The following is a 21,661-nucleotide window of genomic DNA, read 5'->3' as shown; positions in this document are numbered from 1 at the left end:
TCTCTGATTGCAGGACGACGAATTTTGCTGGAGTGGCAATCGGCATCGCCACTGTGGGTAGCAGCATGGCTGGGTGACCTGTACGACTTCCTGCGGTTAGAGAAGATAAAGTATGGGTTAAGGGGCTCAGCGGGGGAGTTTGAGAAAGGGTGGGGGATGTTTGTGACTGTGTTTGAGTAGCTATTCGTCGAAGGGGGTGGGGGGTGAAAAAGGGGGGAAATCTGTACAGACTGTATAGTTGATTGTTGGGAAGTATGTTTCCAGGGGTGTTTACTTGCTTTAACCTGCTTTGATAGAATTTTGCAATAAAATATGTTACAAAAGAAAGAAAATAGGATTTCCAATTTACAAGCATTAACTATAGGTTTCTAACTCCTTTAAACTGCCCAGTATGAACAGTACCAAATTTGCTTGGATAAGAAAAGTACTTAACTAGTTGAAATTTAAGGCAGCAGCATAAGAAGTACACACAGAATTCCATGTATCCCTCTATCTGGCATTTGCTGGTATACTTTCTGGATCAATGTTGTTATCCAGGTCTTAAATATAGATCTGTTCTTCGGACAACAAATGTATTTGGTTAAAATGAAAGCAACATAGGATTATCAGTGACAACAATTGCAACACAGATAGGTACTTGGATCTCCTAAAAACCATACTGAGATGTGAAGGAACCAGATACAACAGCAGGTGCCGATCTCTTAACATATGAATTTAAGACACCAGGTAATGAAAGAATTGGGGTGAAGCCAAAGTACTAGTTTATTTTGAATATATCTTGCCATGTTCGCTCATCACTAAACATCCTCCCAAACCCAGTTGATTAGAACACTAGTTTCTTCTGCAAGAGTGATCAACTGCATTAAGATTATGGGGCAAATGCATTAATTGATAATCATTCCGATTAGCATTTTTCCCATCCTGGTTGCTAATTGTAAGTATCAAGAGTCCAGAAAAGTACTCTGTACTGCAGGTACTTTTCCTATGTTTACCACATGTAAAAAATTATTTTTCTTATTCTTTTTATAACAATTTTATTCCACTGGTACCTGGTACCCTACAACATCTTGCCCAAGGGGTCAACCTTGATGTCAGTGACAAGAAAATGAACTTCAGCGGGATATTCAACCATAAAGAGCTTCAACTTTGAATCTGATCATGTCCTCATCAATGCCCATATAAAATGGTCTTCAGAAAGAACTGTTCGATGGTGGTGAGGAATTGCAGTCTGGTCAATACCATTCCCCTACCCTGAGATTTTTAAGATAAATGATGCATTACCACTTGCCCAGCTAAGATTGGCTGACTTGGCGGGCCAGAGTTCGAAACGGAGACCTTCTTGAAATGCATTGCTGAATTTCAAATAAACTCTGGGAAATAGAAATTTTGTTTTGATTATACATGCTATGTATCTGTAATGGGGGTGTAGCATAATGGTTAGGAAATTGTCTTCACAAATTTGTGGTCAGCTGTCTGATGCTGTCAGTGAGACCTAAGATTATCATCACCCTTCTTGACCTAGCTACTGTACAGGCTAGCTAATAGCAATTCAACAACTATCCTCACAGAGGAAATAATGGGGTAATGTTTGCTGTTGGCAGTGGAATCATGGAATATATGGCTGGCTCAATTGTGTTGAAATAAAAGAGGCAGCTAAAACAGAAAATACAGAATAATACATTTGAGAAACATATTAAAAACTGCACATTTGCTGAACTTTAGAACCAAAGTACAGTATATCTCCAACTTGAACTGGATGCAACAACTAGCACACGTGTAATTTATTTTTAAAAATTTATTATTTCGAATATCTTTGGTGCAAATGCTTTTGCACCACTACTATTTTGTGAATAGGTCCACTATTATCACAATGCTAGTTTAAATACATCCAATGCAATAGTAGAAAAGTTACAAATCTGGCACATACTAGAATACCAAACATCAAGGCAAGCCAGTGACTCCTAGAATAGATATGAATCTATCTTTGTTCAGTGAACATCTTTCCACCAGGAATCATTCAGTATTATGCCCATCTTAGAATATGTAGGTAGGTGGGTGGGATAATACAAATACCAATTGCTGATGCACCGAGGAGTGAATGCTACATTTTAAAAACTGGAGCTTTATCGAAAAGCTGAGCACAGATCTAGTCATTTTCTGATTGAATTAACTGAAAATATAAAGGTTAATGTTACTTTCTGTTGCACTCAACAATAAGTGTGAAGTTAGTGCTGAGGAATAGACCACTTTCCATTTTCTTGGACGTAGCACTGAGCAGTTCCAAGTCAGGTATTGGATAAACTGCAGAATAAAGTTACTGTTGCTACATCTAACAACATGCTGCAGCCGCCATTTCAGAATACTTACTTCACCAGTGTAGCACATTGCCATCTGACATCTCTTAGCCTTTTCATAACACTGCAAATTAGTACTCAATCAGGGGCAATGTAGCGTAGTGGGCCCATGCCATCATGAACTGAAACAAGACTGACCAAAGTTACTCCGTGTAAACTGTTGATAATCAACTAACAGAGAAACTTTCACCCCATCATTCTGGGCTACATCTGAACCTCGATTTCTCGGTATCCAACCCACAACACTACTTCAAGTAGTGAACTTTAATTTGCAAGGCTAACACGACCAATGAATTGTAAAATTGCTAAATACTAGAAGGATTGTGTCCATCATATTTAGAGACTACATGAGGTAAAGTTATTCCTAAGAATAATCAAACTATTGGGCAAGATTAATGTAATCGTAGTCATTCACTCACCCTCAAGAATTACTCTCCTTGGAAACCTTATCTGAGTAAACATCATTACAGGATTTCTGCAATCTTGCAAGACGTTAAAACCAAACAATTATTTAAAAAAGGCTGGTAATGTATAATTTAAAGATTTGGCGGCATTGCAAATTTTAAATGGAAAGACCTCACAATGGATCAATAAGATATGATGACACTGAAGTTCATTTAGAAAGCCTTGGTGGACCAACAGACTGACTTTAACAGGGAACTTTGTTGAACCAACAACCCAATTATTTAAATCCAGAATTAGGTGATTGTCTTCCTTTTCTTAAAGATCGAGGGATATTTTCCCTCAGACACATTCCCCAGATTGTGAAAGACAGAATTTTTCCTAATTTGGGGCGGAAATTCATGGCCCCCATTGCGGCAGGGGTGGGATTGGAGATGTGGCAAACTGTTCAGGAGTCTATTGAATTTGGCGGAATTGGAAAATCCCAGTGGCGGGAGGGCCCATAAAATTCCACCCTTAGTTTCTGTAGTCTGATGTTTGTTTGCCTTATGTCCAGAAGGTGGAGCTAGTGAACAGATTGTAGCTGTATACCAATAAAATTTTATTTCCTAAAATGTTGGTCCAACTTAAACATGTCAAAGAGTCGAAATGATTTAAATATAGCTGAAAATAAAACAAATATCAAACAAAAAATGATCTATGTTATTGCATTAAAAAAAACATGAACGGCAAAGTTCTCAAGTTAAGTGGCACGTGCCTTCACCATCAACCAGCTAGTTTGATTGAAGCAGGTTGGTTGAGTCAGCACAACTCAGTGAAACACACCAAACGTTCAGCTTGAAATTGGCAAAGAAATAAGTATCACTTCAGCAGATAAATCATGCTGTCTTATCGTCAAGGCTGTAGTTTTTGTCAGCGTGCAACAGCTCAGCGAAACTTCCCATCAACACTTAAAAAAAATTTCAATTCACTATAGCTAACATTTATTTTGTAAATGTGTGCTCCTCCGAGTGAGGCCGACAGCACTGGCAAACACCTTTTCTTGTTGTGCGTCATCCACATCTACGTTAGGTACAGTCAAGACCAAACACAAAGCAGTGTACCATTCACAACAGACTCTTTTTAATGGGTTGTATGATCAAGAATTAGCGCTGAACTCTTGAGATAATTTCACTGTCTTGATTTGTATGCTCAAACCCATTTTGTATGACTCAGATGTTGTTCCCTGTATTCGAGCTAGTTTCATGATCATTTACTGGAGGGGAGAGTGTGATTCTCTAATACCCTTATTCTATGTAAGATATAGATATACCTTCATTCATCCTAGCTGAACTATTTGAACTCATATTCTGGAGGTGAAATGACAATGCTCCAGCACATTGTATCCCTTCCTGGGCAATTAATCATCCTGAATACTGGATATATATATCGGTGTTCAGTTTGTCAATTTCAATGAAGGCTTGCTATTAGGTTATTGTTGAACTGCTTGGAAGAAGCAGACTTATTCAATGAACTGAACTTACAAGCCCACAAGATGCATTCATTATAGCACATATCAACTACTCCTTTCAGTGATTTCCTATTTCTAGGTGTGGAACTAGACTGAGCATTCAATGTCAGAAACATGCCTGATGATTTTGCTAATCCTGCATTATGTGAACATCATAGCACATCACATTAAAAAATCTACACATAACTGTTCATTGAGGTCAGAAAATAACTGGCCTTGCAGTAGGTTTAACCGGAATTTTTGTGTGGACCTGAGCATGCCAGTTGTGTGTCCCAGGTATAAATCCACGTATAATTGTGCTAAATATATTGGGAAGAAGTGCATGTGGTTCAATTTCCTGTCTGTCCAAGTTCATTTTACTCAGCATGAATAACCCATAGGTTACCAGGAATTATGCATCTTGCATCTGTGAACTAAGTTGACTCCACCCATATGTATACACAGACACACACTCACATTCAGTTTGAATATCTGTCTTCTACTGAAATGAAGGCAGCTTTTCACTTTTCTTAATAAAGCTCCTGTCAGAGGCACACCATAAACGGACACTCCATTCACCGAATGTTTGTGGAATCTGATGGTTGCAAGGTCTGTAATACATGTTTGCTGGGTGGTGGCATAATCTCTCTGATTTCTCCTGGTTCCAAAGGAACAGGGCCACACGGATCATGTTCATTACAGCTAAGTCGGCCATCTAATTTGGAGATGAAGAGAGCTCCATCCCTATGATCCATGCAGAAAGAACTGGGGCATAGCTCACAGAAAGAGACCGCCTCTTTTCCACACACATCACATTGATGCCATGGACATTCCCATTTACCTATTGACAAAATAAAACAATAAAATGATCAGAAATCTTCTGCAGGAAGACACATCTTTTAACATGCTGTGTATCAACAATAATAACGCACAAAACCAACAATGGATATTCATATAGTACAATTAATGTATTAAAAAGTCCCAATGCGCTTTGTAAAAAGAGGAGGAATAATGCAATTTTTGACATTTTTCAACAATGAGCCATAGCAGGAAAAATCAGGAAAGGTGACCAAAAGCTTGATTAAAGAGGCATATTTTAAGCGACATCTTAAAAGAGAGGTGAAGAAATTTAGGGAGGGTATTCTAGAGTTTAGGGCCACGGCAACTAAAAGCACCCCAATGGTAGCGCAATTAAAATTGGGGATGCTCAAGAGGCCAGAATTCTAGCAGTGCAGTCTTGAAAGTTTCCAAAGATGAAGGAAGTTAAAACAAAGCGGTTGTGACATTTGAAAACATGGATGATTTTAAAATAGAAACCAATAAAGGTCAGCAAGTACAGTTTTGTTTTTCTCCTCCTGGCATAATGATAATAACCTTGCAGGAGAATCTATAAACATGCCATGAAGACAATTACTTAATTCTTTTAATTAAGCACCATTCTTTAATTTTTCAGGCAAAACTTAAAGAGAATTCATATATTTCACTTTATTTGGAAGGCACTAAATTTTAGAAATGTCAAATCATCCTCTACAAGCACAGATCTTGGTCATCCTTTGAGTGAAGATCAACTTTTACAAGTAAATTGGAATTGTCATGCCATGTGAGTTAAATAAAAATACTTGGGGACATTGCCTCTTTAAACAATTTGGATCAATAAAATTGATTTTTCGTCGTGGATTCTGCTCAACTCTTTCACATACTGGGTTTTGTTTTGAAACAAAAGATAATGATGAACAGCAGCCAACTGAGTGCTTAATTTAACAGTATGACTAAAATTATAAAATAATAATTTCCAAAGGGGATAAAACAGGAAAATTAGATTTGGACGAAGGTGACACATACTTGTATGTTAGAGCATACAAATTTAAAGTGAATAACAGAGGGCTACATGTGCAATTTGTTTGAAAGATTCTGAACATCTAAACAGGAACCAGTCCGAAACTGGCACACAGTTATTAATACCTTTCCTTTAATATATTTTTAAAAAGCATTTGTATGTAGAGATTAAGCACCTTAATACTATGCTAAAGTACTTCAATGTCTTGAGAGATAATTAGCGCTTTCACTTCATAATACTGAAGAAGTTGGAAATAGACAATAGTGAGGTATAAGTCAGGCCAACAGTGAGAGAAGAAAGAAAAAGGTGGTTAGTATTTTTATACCAAAGCATTGATTCAGATTACACAGAAACATGAAAGAACGAAGAAAATCCAAAGAAATAAAGAAAAGAATGAAGGCAGGAGGTACGATACAGAGAAAGTACATAGAAAAGAGAAACCGGTTAGACATGGGGAGAATGTGCAAACTCCACACGGACAATGATCCAGGGCCGGGATTCGAACCCAGGTCCACAGCGCCGCAGTCCCAGTGCTATCCACTGTGCCACGTGCCACCCCTGAATGATGGTATAAGGTGCAGGAGAGGTGGAAGAAGAGAGTATCCTACCGGTTTATGGATATGTGGACCAGAGGTTGTCGTAAAAGAAGGGAACAACTGTTGAAAGCTGCTGTGGAGCCTGCGACACAGGGGAAGATGGCGGAGGGTCAGGGTCCGAGCCTGCGTGCCCAGTGGTCGACGGAGCAGTGACCTTTCTCCAGGAGAGGTTTGCCTGCAGAGGAAGGAGAACTTGGAGAACCTGGCCAGGGTGGTGGATCCGCCAAAGGCGTGGATCATCCACATGGAAATGAGGATGGAGGCCCAGGGCCAGGCGTTTCAGAAAGTGGAGGAAGTGGTGGGAGAGCACGAGGAGCAGTTCGCCTCGATGGCTGCGGAGATGGAGTTGATGAGAGATCAACATAAAAGGCTGCAGGACAAGGTGGAGGACTTGGAGAATAGATTGTGCAGGCAGAATTTGAGGATCGTGGGTCTGCCGGAGGGCACTGAGGGAGCGGACGCCACTGCATATGTGGTGCGGATGCTCTGTAGCCATCTGGGATGGCCACTTCCAGAACACAAAATGGACGCTCACAAAGAATGTAGGGAAATGTGGACAATGCTAGACAACAAGCAGGCACAATGCCTGAATGTATATTTGGGAAGCAGTTACCAGACGGATTCGCAGCGGCTGATTATGGGGGGGGGGGGGGGGGGGGGGTGCACTGGAGGTTAGATGTAGGACTATTAGCGGAAGAGGAGGTGTATATGCGGGCGAGGGAGGCCATTCAGAGAAATATGGAGATAAATGATACGGGGGCGGTTTCGGCAGCTACGTTATGGGAGGATTGAAGGCAGTGGTGAGAGGGGAGTTTATCTCGATACGGGCGCACAGGAAGAAGGTGGAGCAGGCAGAGATGGATAGATTAGTGATGGAGATCCTCCAGGTAGACAGGAGGTATTTGGAGGCCCCGGAGGCGAGGTTGTTGAAGGAACGGGAGAAGCTGCAGATGGAGTTTGTGTTGCTATCTACAGGGAATGCAGTGGAGCAGTTAAGAAGGGCGAGAGTAGCTGTGTATGAATATGGGAAGAAGGCTAGCAGGATCTGGTACACCAGCTAAGGAAACAGTAGGCGGCTAGGGAGATAGGGAAAGTGAAGAATAGAGGGGGGAATACGATCTTGGACCAGGTGGGGGTGAACAGGGTGTTTAGGGACTTTTATAGTAGGCTGTGCAAGTCGGAAACCCCAATCGGGACGAGGGGATGAGGTGATTTTTGGAGGGACTGGAGTTTCTGAAGGTGGAAGAAGAGCTGGTGGAGGGCCTAGGGACTGTTTAAATTGGTGAAGGGGCTGGAGGCTATGCAGTTGGGCAAGGCCCCGGGGCCAGATGGATACCTGGTGGCGTTTTATAAAAGGTTTTCATGAGTGCTGGGTCCGTGCTGGTAAGGGCGTTTAATGAGGCTAGGGAGTGAGGGGAGTGAGGGGTACTCCCCCCCCCCCCCCCCCCCCCCCCCCCCCCACAATGATGTCACAGGCCTCGACCTCTCTTATCCTGAAGCGGGATAAGGACCCGGAACAATGCGGGTCGTACAGGCCAATCTCCCTTCTAAACGTAGATGCCAAGTTGCTGGCCAAGGTCTTGGCCTCGAGAATAGAGGATTGTGTGCCAGGGGTGATAGGGAAGGACCATACAGGGTTTGTGAAAGGAAGGCAGTTAACAGCCAACATCAAACGGCTGCTAAACGTGATTATGATGCCCTCCGAGGGAAGGGAGGTGGAGATGGTGGTCGCTATGGATGCGGAGAAGGCCTTTGATCGGGTGGAGTGGGAGTATCTGTGGGAGGTCCTGGGGAAGTTTGGGTTTGGGCAGGTTTTCTGGACTGGGTCCGGTTGCTCTACCAGGCACCGGTGGCGAGCTTGCGAATGAACCAAGTGAGCTCAGATTATTTTAGGCTGTATTGGGGACGAGACAGGGATGTCCACCCTCCCCACTGTTGTTTGTCTTGGCTACAGAGCCACTGCCGATGGCGTTGAGAGAGGCGAAGGACTGGCAGGGGATAGTACGGGGATGGGGGTGGAGCACAGGGTCTCGTTATATGTGGATCCTATTTTTGTATACTTCAGACCCGCTGGGGGGGATTGGGGAGCTTATGGGGATCCTGTGGGAATTCGGCCGGTTTTCGGGGTACAAATTGAATACGGGGAAAATCGAGGTCTTTGCAGGAGAGGAGATTGGGAGGGGAATGCTGTTCAAGGTGGTGGGAGAGAGTTTTCAGTATTTGGAAATTCAGGTGGCGCGGGAGTGGGAGCAGCTACACAAGCTGAATTTGGCTCAGTTTGTGGAGCAGATGAAGGAGGACTTTAGAAGGTGGGATATGCTCCCGTTGTCACTGTGTGGAGGGTGCAGACAGTAAAGATAACGGTTCTCCCGAGATTTTTTTTTGTATTTCAGTGCCTGCCTATTTTTATCCCAAGGGCTTTTTTTAAGAGGGTGAACACGGTGATCTCTGGCTTCGCATAGGCAGGTAAAATCCCACGGGTAAAGAAGGCGCACCCGACTGAATTTTAGGAATTACTATTGGGCGGCGAACATAGCAATGATCAGGAAGTGGGTAGTGGGGGGTGGGCGGTGTGGGAGCGGATGGAGGCAGCATCATGTAGGGGCACTGGTAACGGCACCTCTGCCATTCTCGCCGGCTCGGTACTCCACAAGCCCGGTGGTAACGTTGGCTTTGAGGGCGTGGGGACAATGGTGGAAGCACATGGGAGTGGAGGGGGCATCGGTATGGACACCTATCTGTGGCAATCACTGGTTTGCACCGGGGGGGGATTTCCGTCGGTGACAGCAAGCTGGGATCGAACGGTTGGGGGACCTGTTTATTGAAGGCAGTTTTCTGTGCTCAGAGGAGGAGTTTGGGCTGCCCGGTGGGAATGGGTTCCGTTAGTACAGGTGAGGGACTTTGCACGGAGGCAGGTTTCGACCTTTCCGCACCTACCGCCCCAGGGGATACAGGACAAGGTAGTGCCGAAAACTGGAGTGGGAGAGGGGAAGGTCTTGGAAATTTATAAGAACTCATGGAATGTGAGGGAACCCTGATGAAACGTGAGGATGAGTTGGGCAAGCAATTAGAGGCGGGATTGTGGGAGGATGCCTTGAGTAGGGTTAATGCGTCCTCGTCGTGTGTCAGGCTTAGCGTGATACAATTCAAGGTGGACCACAGGACGCATATGACTGTGGCTCCTATGAGCAGGTTCTTTAAAGGGGTGGAGGATAGGTGTGGGCGGGAGGGCCAGTGAATCATGTCCACATGTTTTGGTCATGTCCGAAGCTTAGGGGATTCTGGCAAGAGCTTGCAGATGTCACGTGCAGGGTATTGGATGTTTGGATTGGATTGGATTTGTTTATTGTCACGGGTGCCAAGACACAATGAAAAGTATTTTTCTGTGAGCAGCTCAACAGATCATCAAGTACATGAAAAGAAAAGGAAATAAAAGAAAATACATAATAGGGCAACGCAAGGTACACAATGTAACTAGATAACACCAGCAAAGGGTGAAGCATAGAGGGGTGTAGTGTTAATCAGGTCAGTCCATAAGAGGGTCGTTTATGAGTTTGGTAAGTGGGGAAGAAGCTGTTTTTGAGTCTGTTCATGCGTGTTCTCAGACTTTTGTATCTCCTGCCAATGGGAGAAGTTGAAAGAGTGAATAGGTCGGGTGGGAGAGGTCTTTGATTATGCTGCCCGCTTTCCCCAAGCAGCAGGTGGTGTAGATGGAGTCAATAGGTGGGAGGCAGGTTCGTGTGATGGACTGGGCTGTGTTCACGACTCTCTGAAGTTTCTTGCGGTCTTGGGCCGAGCTGTTGCCATACCAGGCTGTGATGGAGGCAGATAGGATGCTTTCTATAGTGCATCTGTAAAAGTTGGTAAGCTTTAATGTGGACATGCCGAATTTCCTTAGTTTCCTGAGGAAGTAAATCTGTTGTGCTTTCTTGGTGGTAATGTCGACGTGGGTGGACCAGGACAGATTTTTGGAGATGTGTACCCCTAGGAATTTGAAACGGCTAACCATCTTCACCTCGGCCCCGTTGATGCTGACAGTACTTTGCTTTCTGACGTCAATGACCATCTCTTTAGTTTTGCTGGTATTGAGGGATAGATTGTTGTCGCTGCACCACTCAACTAGGTTCTCAATCTCCCTCTTGTATTCTGACTTGTCGTTATTCGAGATCCGGCCCACTATGGTCGTATCGTCAGCAAACTTGTAGATGGAGTTGGAACCAAATTTTGCCACGCAGTCGTGTGTGTATAGGGAGTATAGTAGGGGCTAAGTACGCAGCAGGTTCCGAGCCCAGAGGTAGCGTTTTTTGGTCTGTCGGAAGACCCGGGAGTCCAGGAGGAGAGAGAAGCTGATGCTTTAGCCTTTGCCTCCCTGGTAGCCCGGAGACAGACCTTATTGGCATGGAGGGACTCGGAACCCCTGAAATCGAGGGTATGGGTTAGTGACATGGCTGGGTTTCTCAGGCTTGAGAAGATCAAGTTCGCCCTGAGTGAGCCGATGCTAGTGTTCGCCCGGAGATGGCAGCCGTTTATCGACTTCTTTGAGGAACATTAAGCTGTCAGCAGATACAAAAAGGAGGGGGGGAAGAGGAGGAGTTAAGGGAAGGAGGGAGGTAGGGGTGGTTGGTTGCGGCGGGAATAGTTAGTGGGGATGGGGGACTGGGGAACTGTGTATGTAAACCACGTTGGCTGGGTGTGGTTGTTGGTTGGGTGGGGGGGGGTTATTTACTTTGTTGTTTTTCCTCTTGAAAATTGCTGTTAAAAATTTATAAATGCCTTAATAAAAATAGTTTCAAAGAAAAAAAAGAAAGGACTGCAACAAGAATTTGTAGAATGATAATTGGACTCTTAAGGGCTAAATTACAAGGACAAATTACATAAACACAGGCTTTAATCAACAGAATTTAGAATGTCATGGGACAATTTAAAGTGAGTTTTCAAGATACCAAGGGAAACGGAGGGGCTCTTCAGCTCATTTGGCTAGATGGCTAGAACAATGTTCAGAACAATGCCTGCTTCGGCCGAGGTAGACTTGGGACCTGCCTCATTGCCTGCCCCATACTTGGTGCTTCTCAAGCTACATAACTAATTGTCTCTCTAATAGAGAGATGCCCTTGTGATCTATGCCTATTGACCTACTTACCCGAGGGGAACTGATGGGCAGTAAGAAATTACTATAATTAGTTTGGGATATAGTTTCAAATTAAAGTTAAGACCTTACAGGAGTGAAGTTAGGAAATATCTTGACACACAAAGGGTGGTCGGAGTTTTGAACTCTATTTCATCAATAGCAGTTGATGCTTGGTAAATCGTTCTTTGAAATCTGAGACTGATATATTTTAACCAGAGATATTAAGTGATATCGGGAAAAGGCAGGTATATGGAGTTAGGTCACATAATCTTGTGGAATGGTTGAATGGGTTGAAGTGGCAAATAACCTACAACTATTTCTATGGATAGGGTTCTATGGATAAGAGTGGCACTGTGGCACAGTGGTTAGTACTTCTGCCTCAGTGTCAGGGACCTGGGTTCAATTCCGGCCTTGGGTGACTGTGTGGAGTTTTCACATTCTCACGTGTCTGCGTGGGGCTCCTCCGGGTACATCAGTTTCCTCCCCAAAGATGCTAAGGTTAAGTGGATTTGCCATGCCAAAATTGTTCCTTGGTGTCCAGGGTTGTGTAAATTAGGTGGGGTTACAGAAACAACGGGCAGGGGAGTGGGCCTAGATCGAGTGCACTTTCAGTGCAAACTCAATGGGCCAAATTGCATCCTTCAACACTGTAGAGATCTTATAGTTCTGTTCTATGAACATTGATACGGTCAAAGCTTTTCCCCATTCTTTATCTATGCACTGTAGAAATTCAACTACTCACCAGCTGGACGCTTAGTCAGGGTCAGACAATCAGCATGGTACACCTTAGGGCACCCCGGCTTCTTGCAGATTACTAGCTGTCCACCGTCTCCACAGCGGAAACATTCTTCTTCATGTTCTCTCACTAGTTCAGACTGCCGTCTACGCTTTCTTTGAATAATGTGCCGCCTTTTTACCTTCTTTTCATCTGCTGAGCTTTGTATATTCTGTAGATACAGTGGAGTGAAAGCTAAATCATTTGAGTAGATTTCAAAAGGCATTTCATAACTCAAACCAGAAATAGCCTATATATTTTGAACGTGAAAGTTTTGCAGAATCTCATTAAGGTATCTTGTGTGTCAAATCTGTATTCATTTATTATAAACCAGCAGGTCAAACTAATATCACTGTAGAATCATACAGCACAGCGGGTGGCCATTCAGCCATCAGTGCCTGTGCCAGCTATCAGGTTTAGAATTCAATTACAGATACTATCTCTTTCATAAATATTTCAGTCAAATTTCTTCCTTCGATTCCCTTTTATTCTGGACCATAGTTAGGCCAGAATTTTACATTCTGCAGGAAGGGCTTGCAGGCAGGGTCCCGTAAACTGCGAAGTCATATTTCCTGGCACTTCCCCAGCCACCTGCTCTGCCGTACCACAGTGGCAGAGTAGGTGTCAGGCAGCCCAATCTTTTTTGTGCCAATTGAGGATCTTAAAGACCATCTTCCACCTCCATCATTATTTCACGGGTGGCAGCCCGAGGTCAGCGATTGGTTGGAAATCCAGAAGTTAATAACCTGGACTTCAGATGTGCCTTCTTCACTGGCTTCCTGTTTTGATAGGAGCCCCTCCACCAAGATGCAAATACCTCTGCTTTTCCTTTCATCCCCTCTGCCCTGGCCGAACTTCCTTGCCCGGGTCTGGCAGACTGGCCCCAGAGGTGATACATCCTCCTACAGTGGTTAAATTATTATGGGATCAGGGGTCTAAGCAAAATCAGACGTTGCACCCGCTTCTGCATCTGACCACAGTCATCGTTTGCTGTATGCAAAATCCTTAGTATATTCTTGACTAATCGGAAACAGTAGAAATATTGTTAACAAAAGTAATGTAGCACAAAAAATGTTCCCTCTGCTGGGTCACAGGGCGGGCTGGAAAAAAGCAAACATTACACCCACTTCTGCAGTCAGCCACAGGCTCTGCACGCTGGATGTAAAATCCAATCCTTATTTTATTCTTGACTAATGGGAAACAGTAGAAATACTGTTAAAAGCAATATGGCACAGAAATGTACCTCCACTGTTTCATGTCTGAGAATCAAGAAGCATGTTTGGCTGGAGCTTTTATTTTTTTGTTACAATAAGCATTTTCCCCATTTGTTGAACCTCGCATGTAAATATGAAAATAATAAAATGGCATAGACACCACCAGCTATGTATAGTGCACAATTCTTTAGTCCAGAAATGACATTGTTGCTTAGCCTTTGGAAAGTTGCTGGTGCATTCTTCATTCCAAACAGCATAACCGTAAACCGATATAGGCCATTTGGCATTACAAAAGCCAAATGGCTTCCTTCGCCGCTTCTAACAAAGATACTTTCTTGTATCCTTTTAGTAAGACAAATTTGGTGATAAATTTTGCTTTTCCCATGTTTTCAAGTCTTCCAAATGGGGACTGGGATACGAATCCGACTTTATAACTGCATTGACTTTCCTACAGTCCACACGCAATTGCTGCATTCCATCTGGGGCAACACGGTAGTATAGTGGTTAGCAGTATGGCTTCACAGTGCTAGGGTCCCAAGTTCGATTCCCGGCTTGGGGCATTGTCTGTGCGGAGTCTGCACATTCTCCCCATGTCTGCGTGGGTTTCCTCCGGGTGCTCCGGTTTCCTCCCACAAGTCCCGAAAGACGTGTTATTAGGTAATTTGGATATTCTGAATTCTCCCTCCGTGTACCTGAACAGGTGCCGGATTGTGGCGACTAGTGGATTTTCACAGTAACTTCATTGCAGTGTTAATGTAAGCCTACTTGTGACAATAAAGATTATGATTATAAAATTGGATCCCTGATCTAATTGAATTTCTTTTGGTAGTCCATACCTAATAAAAAGATTGGTTAGGAAGTTCCTCTACAAATCTCTCAGATGTAATGTTCCGTAATTAATGGCTTCGGGAAATCTAGTAGACACATCCGTTATGCTCAAGAAATACGAATTCCCACTTTTTGTCTTAGGAAGGGGTTCCATGCATTCAATTACAATCCTAGTAAAAGGAATGGGTATTAAGGGTGCTGGTTTGAATATGGCTTGACGTTTTCCTGTTGCTTGACATGTGTGACAGGTATGCCAAAATTCCGAGATATCCTTATGCACTCCAGGCTATTAAAAATAGTTTTGTATTTCTGCACGAGGTTTCCTTACTCCTAAACGATCTCCTAGTGGAACCTCATGTGCTACCCGCAAAACCTCCTTTCTATAACCCACCGGTAATACAACCTGATGAATTTCTGCACATTTCTCATTTACCTGAATATGTATATGTCTCCATTTCCTCATTAATACATTGTTTCTAATATAACACTTCGGTATAATATAACACTGATTCTATTTCTGTATATGCTTTCTGATATAACTGCTTTATCTTTGACTCCTTCTGTTGTAAATCTACCAATTTTCCTGAACTAAAGATAACAACTTCATTCTCCACCTGCTCATGTTCTTTATCTGGTCAAAGGTTGTTTCTGATAACTGAGCCTTGCCTCTCCATCTTTACTCCTTGATTTCTCCTACTGTCTCAACATGTGGCTTTGTGATCTTATTACCACACGACCGGGAAACAATCTATGTTATGCTTCTTACAACACCTCAGTTGTTGACTTTCCACTAGCTTTTCAAACACAGTAGGTGTCACTCCCACCTGTGATCCAGCTATATCATTACCCAGGATAAACTATACCCTTGAAAAAGGTAATTTCTCTATTACTCCTACCGCCATTTTTCGCTGGACTCTCTAATCTTACCTTATATAATGGAATACTACTCACTTCACCAGTAATCCCACATATTACCAGCTTTTCTGGCAATATTTCTTCTGAACTACATATCTACTTATCTCTCACCATTAAAGTTTGACTTCAAACAGCCGTTGCTGTTTAAAGAAAGGTGGCAGTTGGCAGCGCATGCGGGAGGCACACGCTGGCGCTCACGGCAGCTGTTATTTAAAAAAATAATGGCAGCTAAGAGCAGTTGGGGCTGTTGACAGCAGTCAGTTGAACAAAGGCAGCCAGAGAGGAAGGCAGCCGACGACCGGAGCAGAAGAAAAAAAGCCAACGACATGCGGAGGCTGGGCGAACGGCTCCGCAAAGCGCATAAAGTGCCAATGGCTATAAAGAGCAAGGTCATAAAGAATAAATAAAGAGCAGGAGGAAGAAAGAAACACCAAACAACTCAGAAAACATATCAGAAGACCCAAGACTAAAGAATAAAGATTGACAAGGGAGACCTGAAGGTCTTAATATTGGCTCAATACATAGAAAGAAAAAGATCCGTTATATCCTTTCTATAAAAAAAGTCGTTTTAATCTTTTAATTTTGAAAATAAACTAAGTTAACATCCTGAAAAAATTGCTGTTAATTCCAATTTTAAAGTTTACTTATTCTATTTAAAAAGCCTGACCCGTGTGTAGAGCTATTAAGTGATAAGTAAATGAAATCTTCTGGGAAGATATGGGTTATACCGGTGATTATACTGAAAAATTAGTTTGATCCAAATAGCACCCAAAGTCTGTCTAGGAGTCAGGGACAAGGGAGTCCATGTGTACCACATAGAATTTCTCAACCCTTTGCGGCGTAGGGGGAGATTTCTTAGGGGATTTCTTGAACCTTTGTGGTTGAGGGCGAGAATTCTTGGTGGAATAACTTCCAAGTCCCCCAGCAATTGCACACGACCCCTGGCAGCGTTCCTACCTCCAATTCAGCAAGATCCTTTGCCGGGAATTAAAGAGGCGAAGGCCACAACATCGACCCCTTCCTCTCCAGTAGCTCCAGCACTTCTGATACCCAAAAAATCACCACCATTGGGTCCGGCCTAACCTTCAACCCCCCACTATTTTAGAAATGTCCCAAACACTGCTTCCCAGTATCTCTCCAGCTTTTCGCAACCAGAACATGTGCGCATGATTCGCCAGCCCTCGGCCATACTTCTTGCCACCCTTGGAAAAACCCACTCACCCTCGTCCGGGTCAGATATACCCTATACACCACCTTGAACTGAATCAAGCTCATCCTCACGCAGGAGGAGGTTGAATTCACCTTATGCATGGCTTCACAACACAGTCCCCAGTCTATTTCCCCCTCAACTCCTCCTCCCATTTGTTCTTGATACTCATCACCTACGCTCCCCCCCTCCCCCAACCACCTGTATATATATATATATCCCCAATCCTACCCTCTCCTAACTCATCTGGGATCAGCAATAGCTCCAATAAGGTGTACTCCGGCAATCTGGTAAATGTCCTCCACTCCTTTTCCGCAAAGTCCCATATCTGCATATATATAAATTCACTCCCTACCTCAAACCAACTCCCCCAACTCATCCAGATCTGCAAACTTCCCTTTAGAGTACAAGTCCCCCAACACTGCGGCTTTGTGTATCCAACCTTATTACAAGGAAAGTTTTCTTATCTTTCATCGATGTAAGTTTCCTTTTTAACCCGCCGTAAAATCTCTTTCATATCGCCAACTAGACCTCCTTTGCTTTGACCACCTTTGGATTTCTCATTTCCCCAGCTTTTATCCCTCACAGATTGAAATTGATGTTGAAAAGCAAACCTTGGGCAGCACGGTGGCAGTGGTTAGCACTGCTGCATCACAGAGCCAAGGTCCCAGGTTCAAACCCAGCCCTGGGTCACTGTCCGGGTGGAGTTTGCACATTCTCCCCCTTTTTGCATGGGTTTCACCCCCACAACCCAAAGATGTGCAGGGTAGGTGGATTGGCCACGCTAAATTGCCCCTTAATTGGAAAAATTAATTGGGTACTCCAAATTTATAAAAAAAAAGAAAATCAAACCTTGATCTATGAACTAATTCAAAATCATCTGCCATTTCTACTGTCTGTCCAGCACTTTTAACCCTTTGCTCTTTAACATGAGTTCTCACTATTGCAGGATGCAAATCGTTAAATTCCTCTAAAATAACCATCTCCCTAAGAGCTTCATACATTAGGTGGATAAAATAATTAAAAATAGGCCTCTCAAAATTATTTTGTTTGATTCTTTCAAATTCAATACGTCTGATCTGGGGCTGGATTCTCCCCTACCCAGCGGGGCGGGGGGTCCCAGCGAGATGGAGTGGCGTGAACCACTCCGGTGTCGGGCTGCCCCAAAGGTGCGGATTTCTCCGCACCTTTAGGGGCCAAGCCCTCACCTTGAGGGGCTAGGCCCGCGCCGGAGTGGTTCCCATCCCGCCGGCTGGCGTGGTAGGCCTTTGGCACCATGCCAGCCGGGGCCGAAGGGACTTCGCCGGCCGGCGGAAGTCCGCGCATGCGCCGGAGTGTCAGCAGCTGCTGACGTCATCCCCGCGCATGCGCAGGAGGCTATGGCCATCGAGGAGACTATGGCCGACGCGGAGAGAAAAGAGTGCCCCCACGGCACAGGCCCGCCTGCGGATCGGTGGGCTCCGATTGCGGGCCAGGCCACCATGGAGGCACCCCCCGGGGCCAGATCGCCTCCCGCCCTCCCCCAGGAACCCGGAGCCTGCCCACACCGCCAGTCCCTCCGGTAAGGGAGGTGGTTTGATTCATGCCGGCGGCAGAGGCATTACAGCAGCGGGACTTCGGCCCATTGCGGGCCGGAGAATCGCTGGGGGGGGGGGGGGGGGGGAGAGGAGGGCCCGCCGACCGGCGCGGCGCGATTCCTGTCCCCGCATGGCGATTCTCCGACTCGGCGGGGGGTCGGAGAATCCAGCCCCTGGTTCTTTCTTTAGATTTATAAAATTCTGGTTGTAGGATTCTGGCAGTAATTCATATGCACTTCAGTTGGCTTTTCTCATCTCATTACAATCCTTAGATGCTTACTCTAATAATGACACAAACACTTCACTAGACACACCTACTAACTTTAAACCAACAATACCCACATGGTTTTTAGCCATTTCAATTGTTTAGCTTCTTTCTCAAATGAGACAAAAAAAGGCTTGCACATCTTTCTCGTCAAACCTTGACAGTGCTTGAATACATTTTAGCATATTCCCACTAGGCTTTTGGCTAAGAGGGGGTTACTCCTTCCTCTAGATATTCCTCAACATCTGCATTTAGCTGCAGCCTTTTAAGTTAATACTGTAATCTCTTAGCAGTTTCATTTTTCAAAGTTCAAAATCTCTTTCCCTGTCTTTTTCCTCCCCCATTGCTGCTCTCTCCTTTTCTTCTGCCTTTGCGTCTTTCCTTTTCTTCTGCCAGTGTAACTCTTCCATTTTGGTCCCTTGCAAATCTTTCCATTTTCACACCAAGTTTCCTCATTTCAATTTCCTTTTGAGGAGCTCTTTCCATTTCCTGCATTTCTGATTGAATTCATCTGTAATTTAATTTTAGCTAATTCCAATTATTCAGAATTTGTCTCTGGCAAATTTAAATGCTGGGCTATTACGTTAATTATTTCCACCTTACCCCTTCAGGTCAAGTCAAAGCAACTTGACTGTCAAATCCAAAAACTTTGTCTCAACTACTCCATGTAAACCACCCAGAGTGACCTCTTTAACACCCAGGAAACTCTTAGCCACTGAAAGAGCTATTTCACCTGTCACTCCCTATTTAAACTGACAAGAGTATTGACACATGAAAGAAAGCATCAATCCCTTACACTCGCTGTCGTTAAATTCAATAATCCTAAACCAAAATAGGACTTATACATTTTAATCATGGCAAAGAGTCCCCAGTTTTGTTGGGAAACCGGATTAGACCCCAGTCTTTCTTAAGACACCGGACGAGAACCCCAAACTTTAAAAATAAAATGATAGAAATGTGAGGAAAGGATACTTCACCCCAGGAGTAATGACTCTGACCAATAGATATCTTTTGTGTTAAAACAAACTTTAATTTAAACATAGAATTAACCCCATTAACATCAAATAAATAGCTTTAAAATTAACAGTTCTTAAATAAAAAGAAAAACTTGAACTTACTATCTATACATGCCACTAATTCCAATTAAACAACCCAATAAAGTTCAAATGCCACGTATAAATAAGGTTAACATAATAGGTTACTTGCTTATCTGTGTACAGATTTTTTGGAAATCCTTTCCCATACACTTCTGCTCAACCCAACAGCATTTGGCAAAACCTGCTGCTCAACTTCTGTCTTGTCAAGACTCAAATCGTATAGTTAACTGCAAAATATTCTAGCAGATTGCAAAACGACAGACCAGGCTGCTCCCATTAATTACATCATCTTTCTCCCACTAAGTTCCATGACCTGCTTAGCTAGGACTAAACACCACACCCTCATCGATCAGTGACACTCCAGGGAATCTCCAGCAATCATAACAATATTGCATTAGCCCTTTAACTGTAGCCAACTAAGTGGAATGAATGGCTACCTCATCTTTTAATTACAGCTTTAGTAGACAGGCTGCCTGAATGTATTTTAAACCATGGTTTTAATAACATTACTGCAACAAGATATAAAATATAACATAACAATTTCTACTTTCATCACATTTGCAACTAAGATAATCCATCTTGCTCTACAAAAAATATATCAACTGCATGATGTTGTTTGTGAAAAAATACACATCCCCTATTCTTGTAACTTGGCTCAGTGGAAACACTCTTGCTGCTTCTGAATTTTACGTTCAGTATGGTCTCAAGCACATCACCTTATTCTGACACTTAAGTGCATCATTTGCGTAAGGTGTTAAATGGTGGCTTTGTCTTATTCAGTTAGAAGTAAAAATTCCATGGCACCATTTGAGGTGTTGGACAGGGTACCAGGAGAATCTTTTTACATTTATCCTTTTGCTAATGGCACCAGAAACAGACTAAGAAACCATTTATCACATCTGTTGTATGGGATGCTGAGTACAAATCAGCTACATGTTTCCCTACAAAAGAACAGTGACAACACCTCAAAAGTACCATTTAAAAAGAAATTAATTTAGAATACCCATGTCTTTCTTTTCTTCCAAGTAAGGGGCAATTTAGCGTAGCCAATTCACCTAGGCTGCACATCTTTTTGGTTGTGGGGGTGAGACCCATGCAGACACAGGGAGAATGTGCAAACTCCACATAGACAGTGAGCCATGGCTGGGATCAAATCCTGGTCCTCAGCGCTATGAGGCAGCAGTGCCAACCACTGTGCCACAATGCTGCCCCACCTCAAAAGTACCAGAGATCACAGCGCATAAGTCAACTTTTGAAAAATCCTTCCAAAAATGGGATTAAACTTATATGCAGAGTATAAAATGTGAACCACTGTTGTTGGTATTGATGGTCACATGGTGGAAAAAACAAGGATATTACAAATTAAATCAACATGACACTTTTTACTGAATATATTAATTTTATATGAATACCTTTAATCACAACCAAAATTTTTAGAAACTGTAAAATTCATAGGGTGGGATTTTGTGCCCCCCCCCCACCCCCAAGCCCCAGCAGAGGAAGCTTGCCATTGGTCACTGGCGGGATCTTCTGGTCCTGCTGATGTCTACGCCGTTTGCATGGCTCGCCATCCCGCTGAAATGAAAATCGCTTATCGTCACAAGTAGGCTTCAAATGAAGTTACTGTGAAAAGCCCCTAGTCGCCACATTCCGGCGACTGTTTGGGGAGGCTGGTACGGGAATTGAACCGTGCTGCTGGCCTGCCGTGGTCTCCTTTCAAAGCCAGCGATTTAGCCCCGTGCCGAAGAACGTGTAAAGTGTTCATTTTTGCATCATCGTAAGGACCCCCCCCACTGGAACAGATTTGGTACTTTTGGTTGCATCGCACAATAATAAATCTTCATTCTTTCTATCCGCTGAATTGGATATTCTGCATTTTTGAAAGATTTGATGCAGGATTGGCATCCTACAATTTGAATGACAAAACCACACTAAATATCAAGTGGGACAGCATGTATATTTCCTATCTTTGTGAAG

At 43.5% G+C, this 21,661-nt stretch overlaps 1 protein-coding gene across 7 annotated transcripts in view; it reads right to left on the bottom strand.

Moving 5' to 3' along the window:
* Positions 1-1,780: 1,780 nt before the first annotated feature.
* Positions 1,781-21,661, bottom strand: part of LOC119965109 (histone-lysine N-methyltransferase NSD2-like) — a 318,910-nt gene continuing 299,029 nt past the window's right edge. For all 7 annotated transcript variants that reach the window (XM_038795422.1, XM_038795423.1, XM_038795420.1 and 4 more), the window contains 2 exons: positions 12,549-12,753; positions 1,781-5,086 (listed from right to left, as the gene is read on the bottom strand). In XM_038795422.1, coding sequence (XP_038651350.1) covers positions 4,821-5,086; positions 12,549-12,753 — 471 coding nt within the window. In that variant the 3' untranslated portion in view covers positions 1,781-4,820. The remainder of the gene's footprint in view (positions 5,087-12,548; positions 12,754-21,661) is intronic.

The sequence above is a fragment of the Scyliorhinus canicula genome, chromosome 4 (genome assembly GCF_902713615.1).
Source record: "Scyliorhinus canicula chromosome 4, sScyCan1.1, whole genome shotgun sequence".
NCBI lineage: Eukaryota > Metazoa > Chordata > Chondrichthyes > Carcharhiniformes > Scyliorhinidae > Scyliorhinus > Scyliorhinus canicula.
Note: the sequence above shows the minus strand (reverse complement) of the source record. Positions and strands in the feature narration are given on the sequence as shown.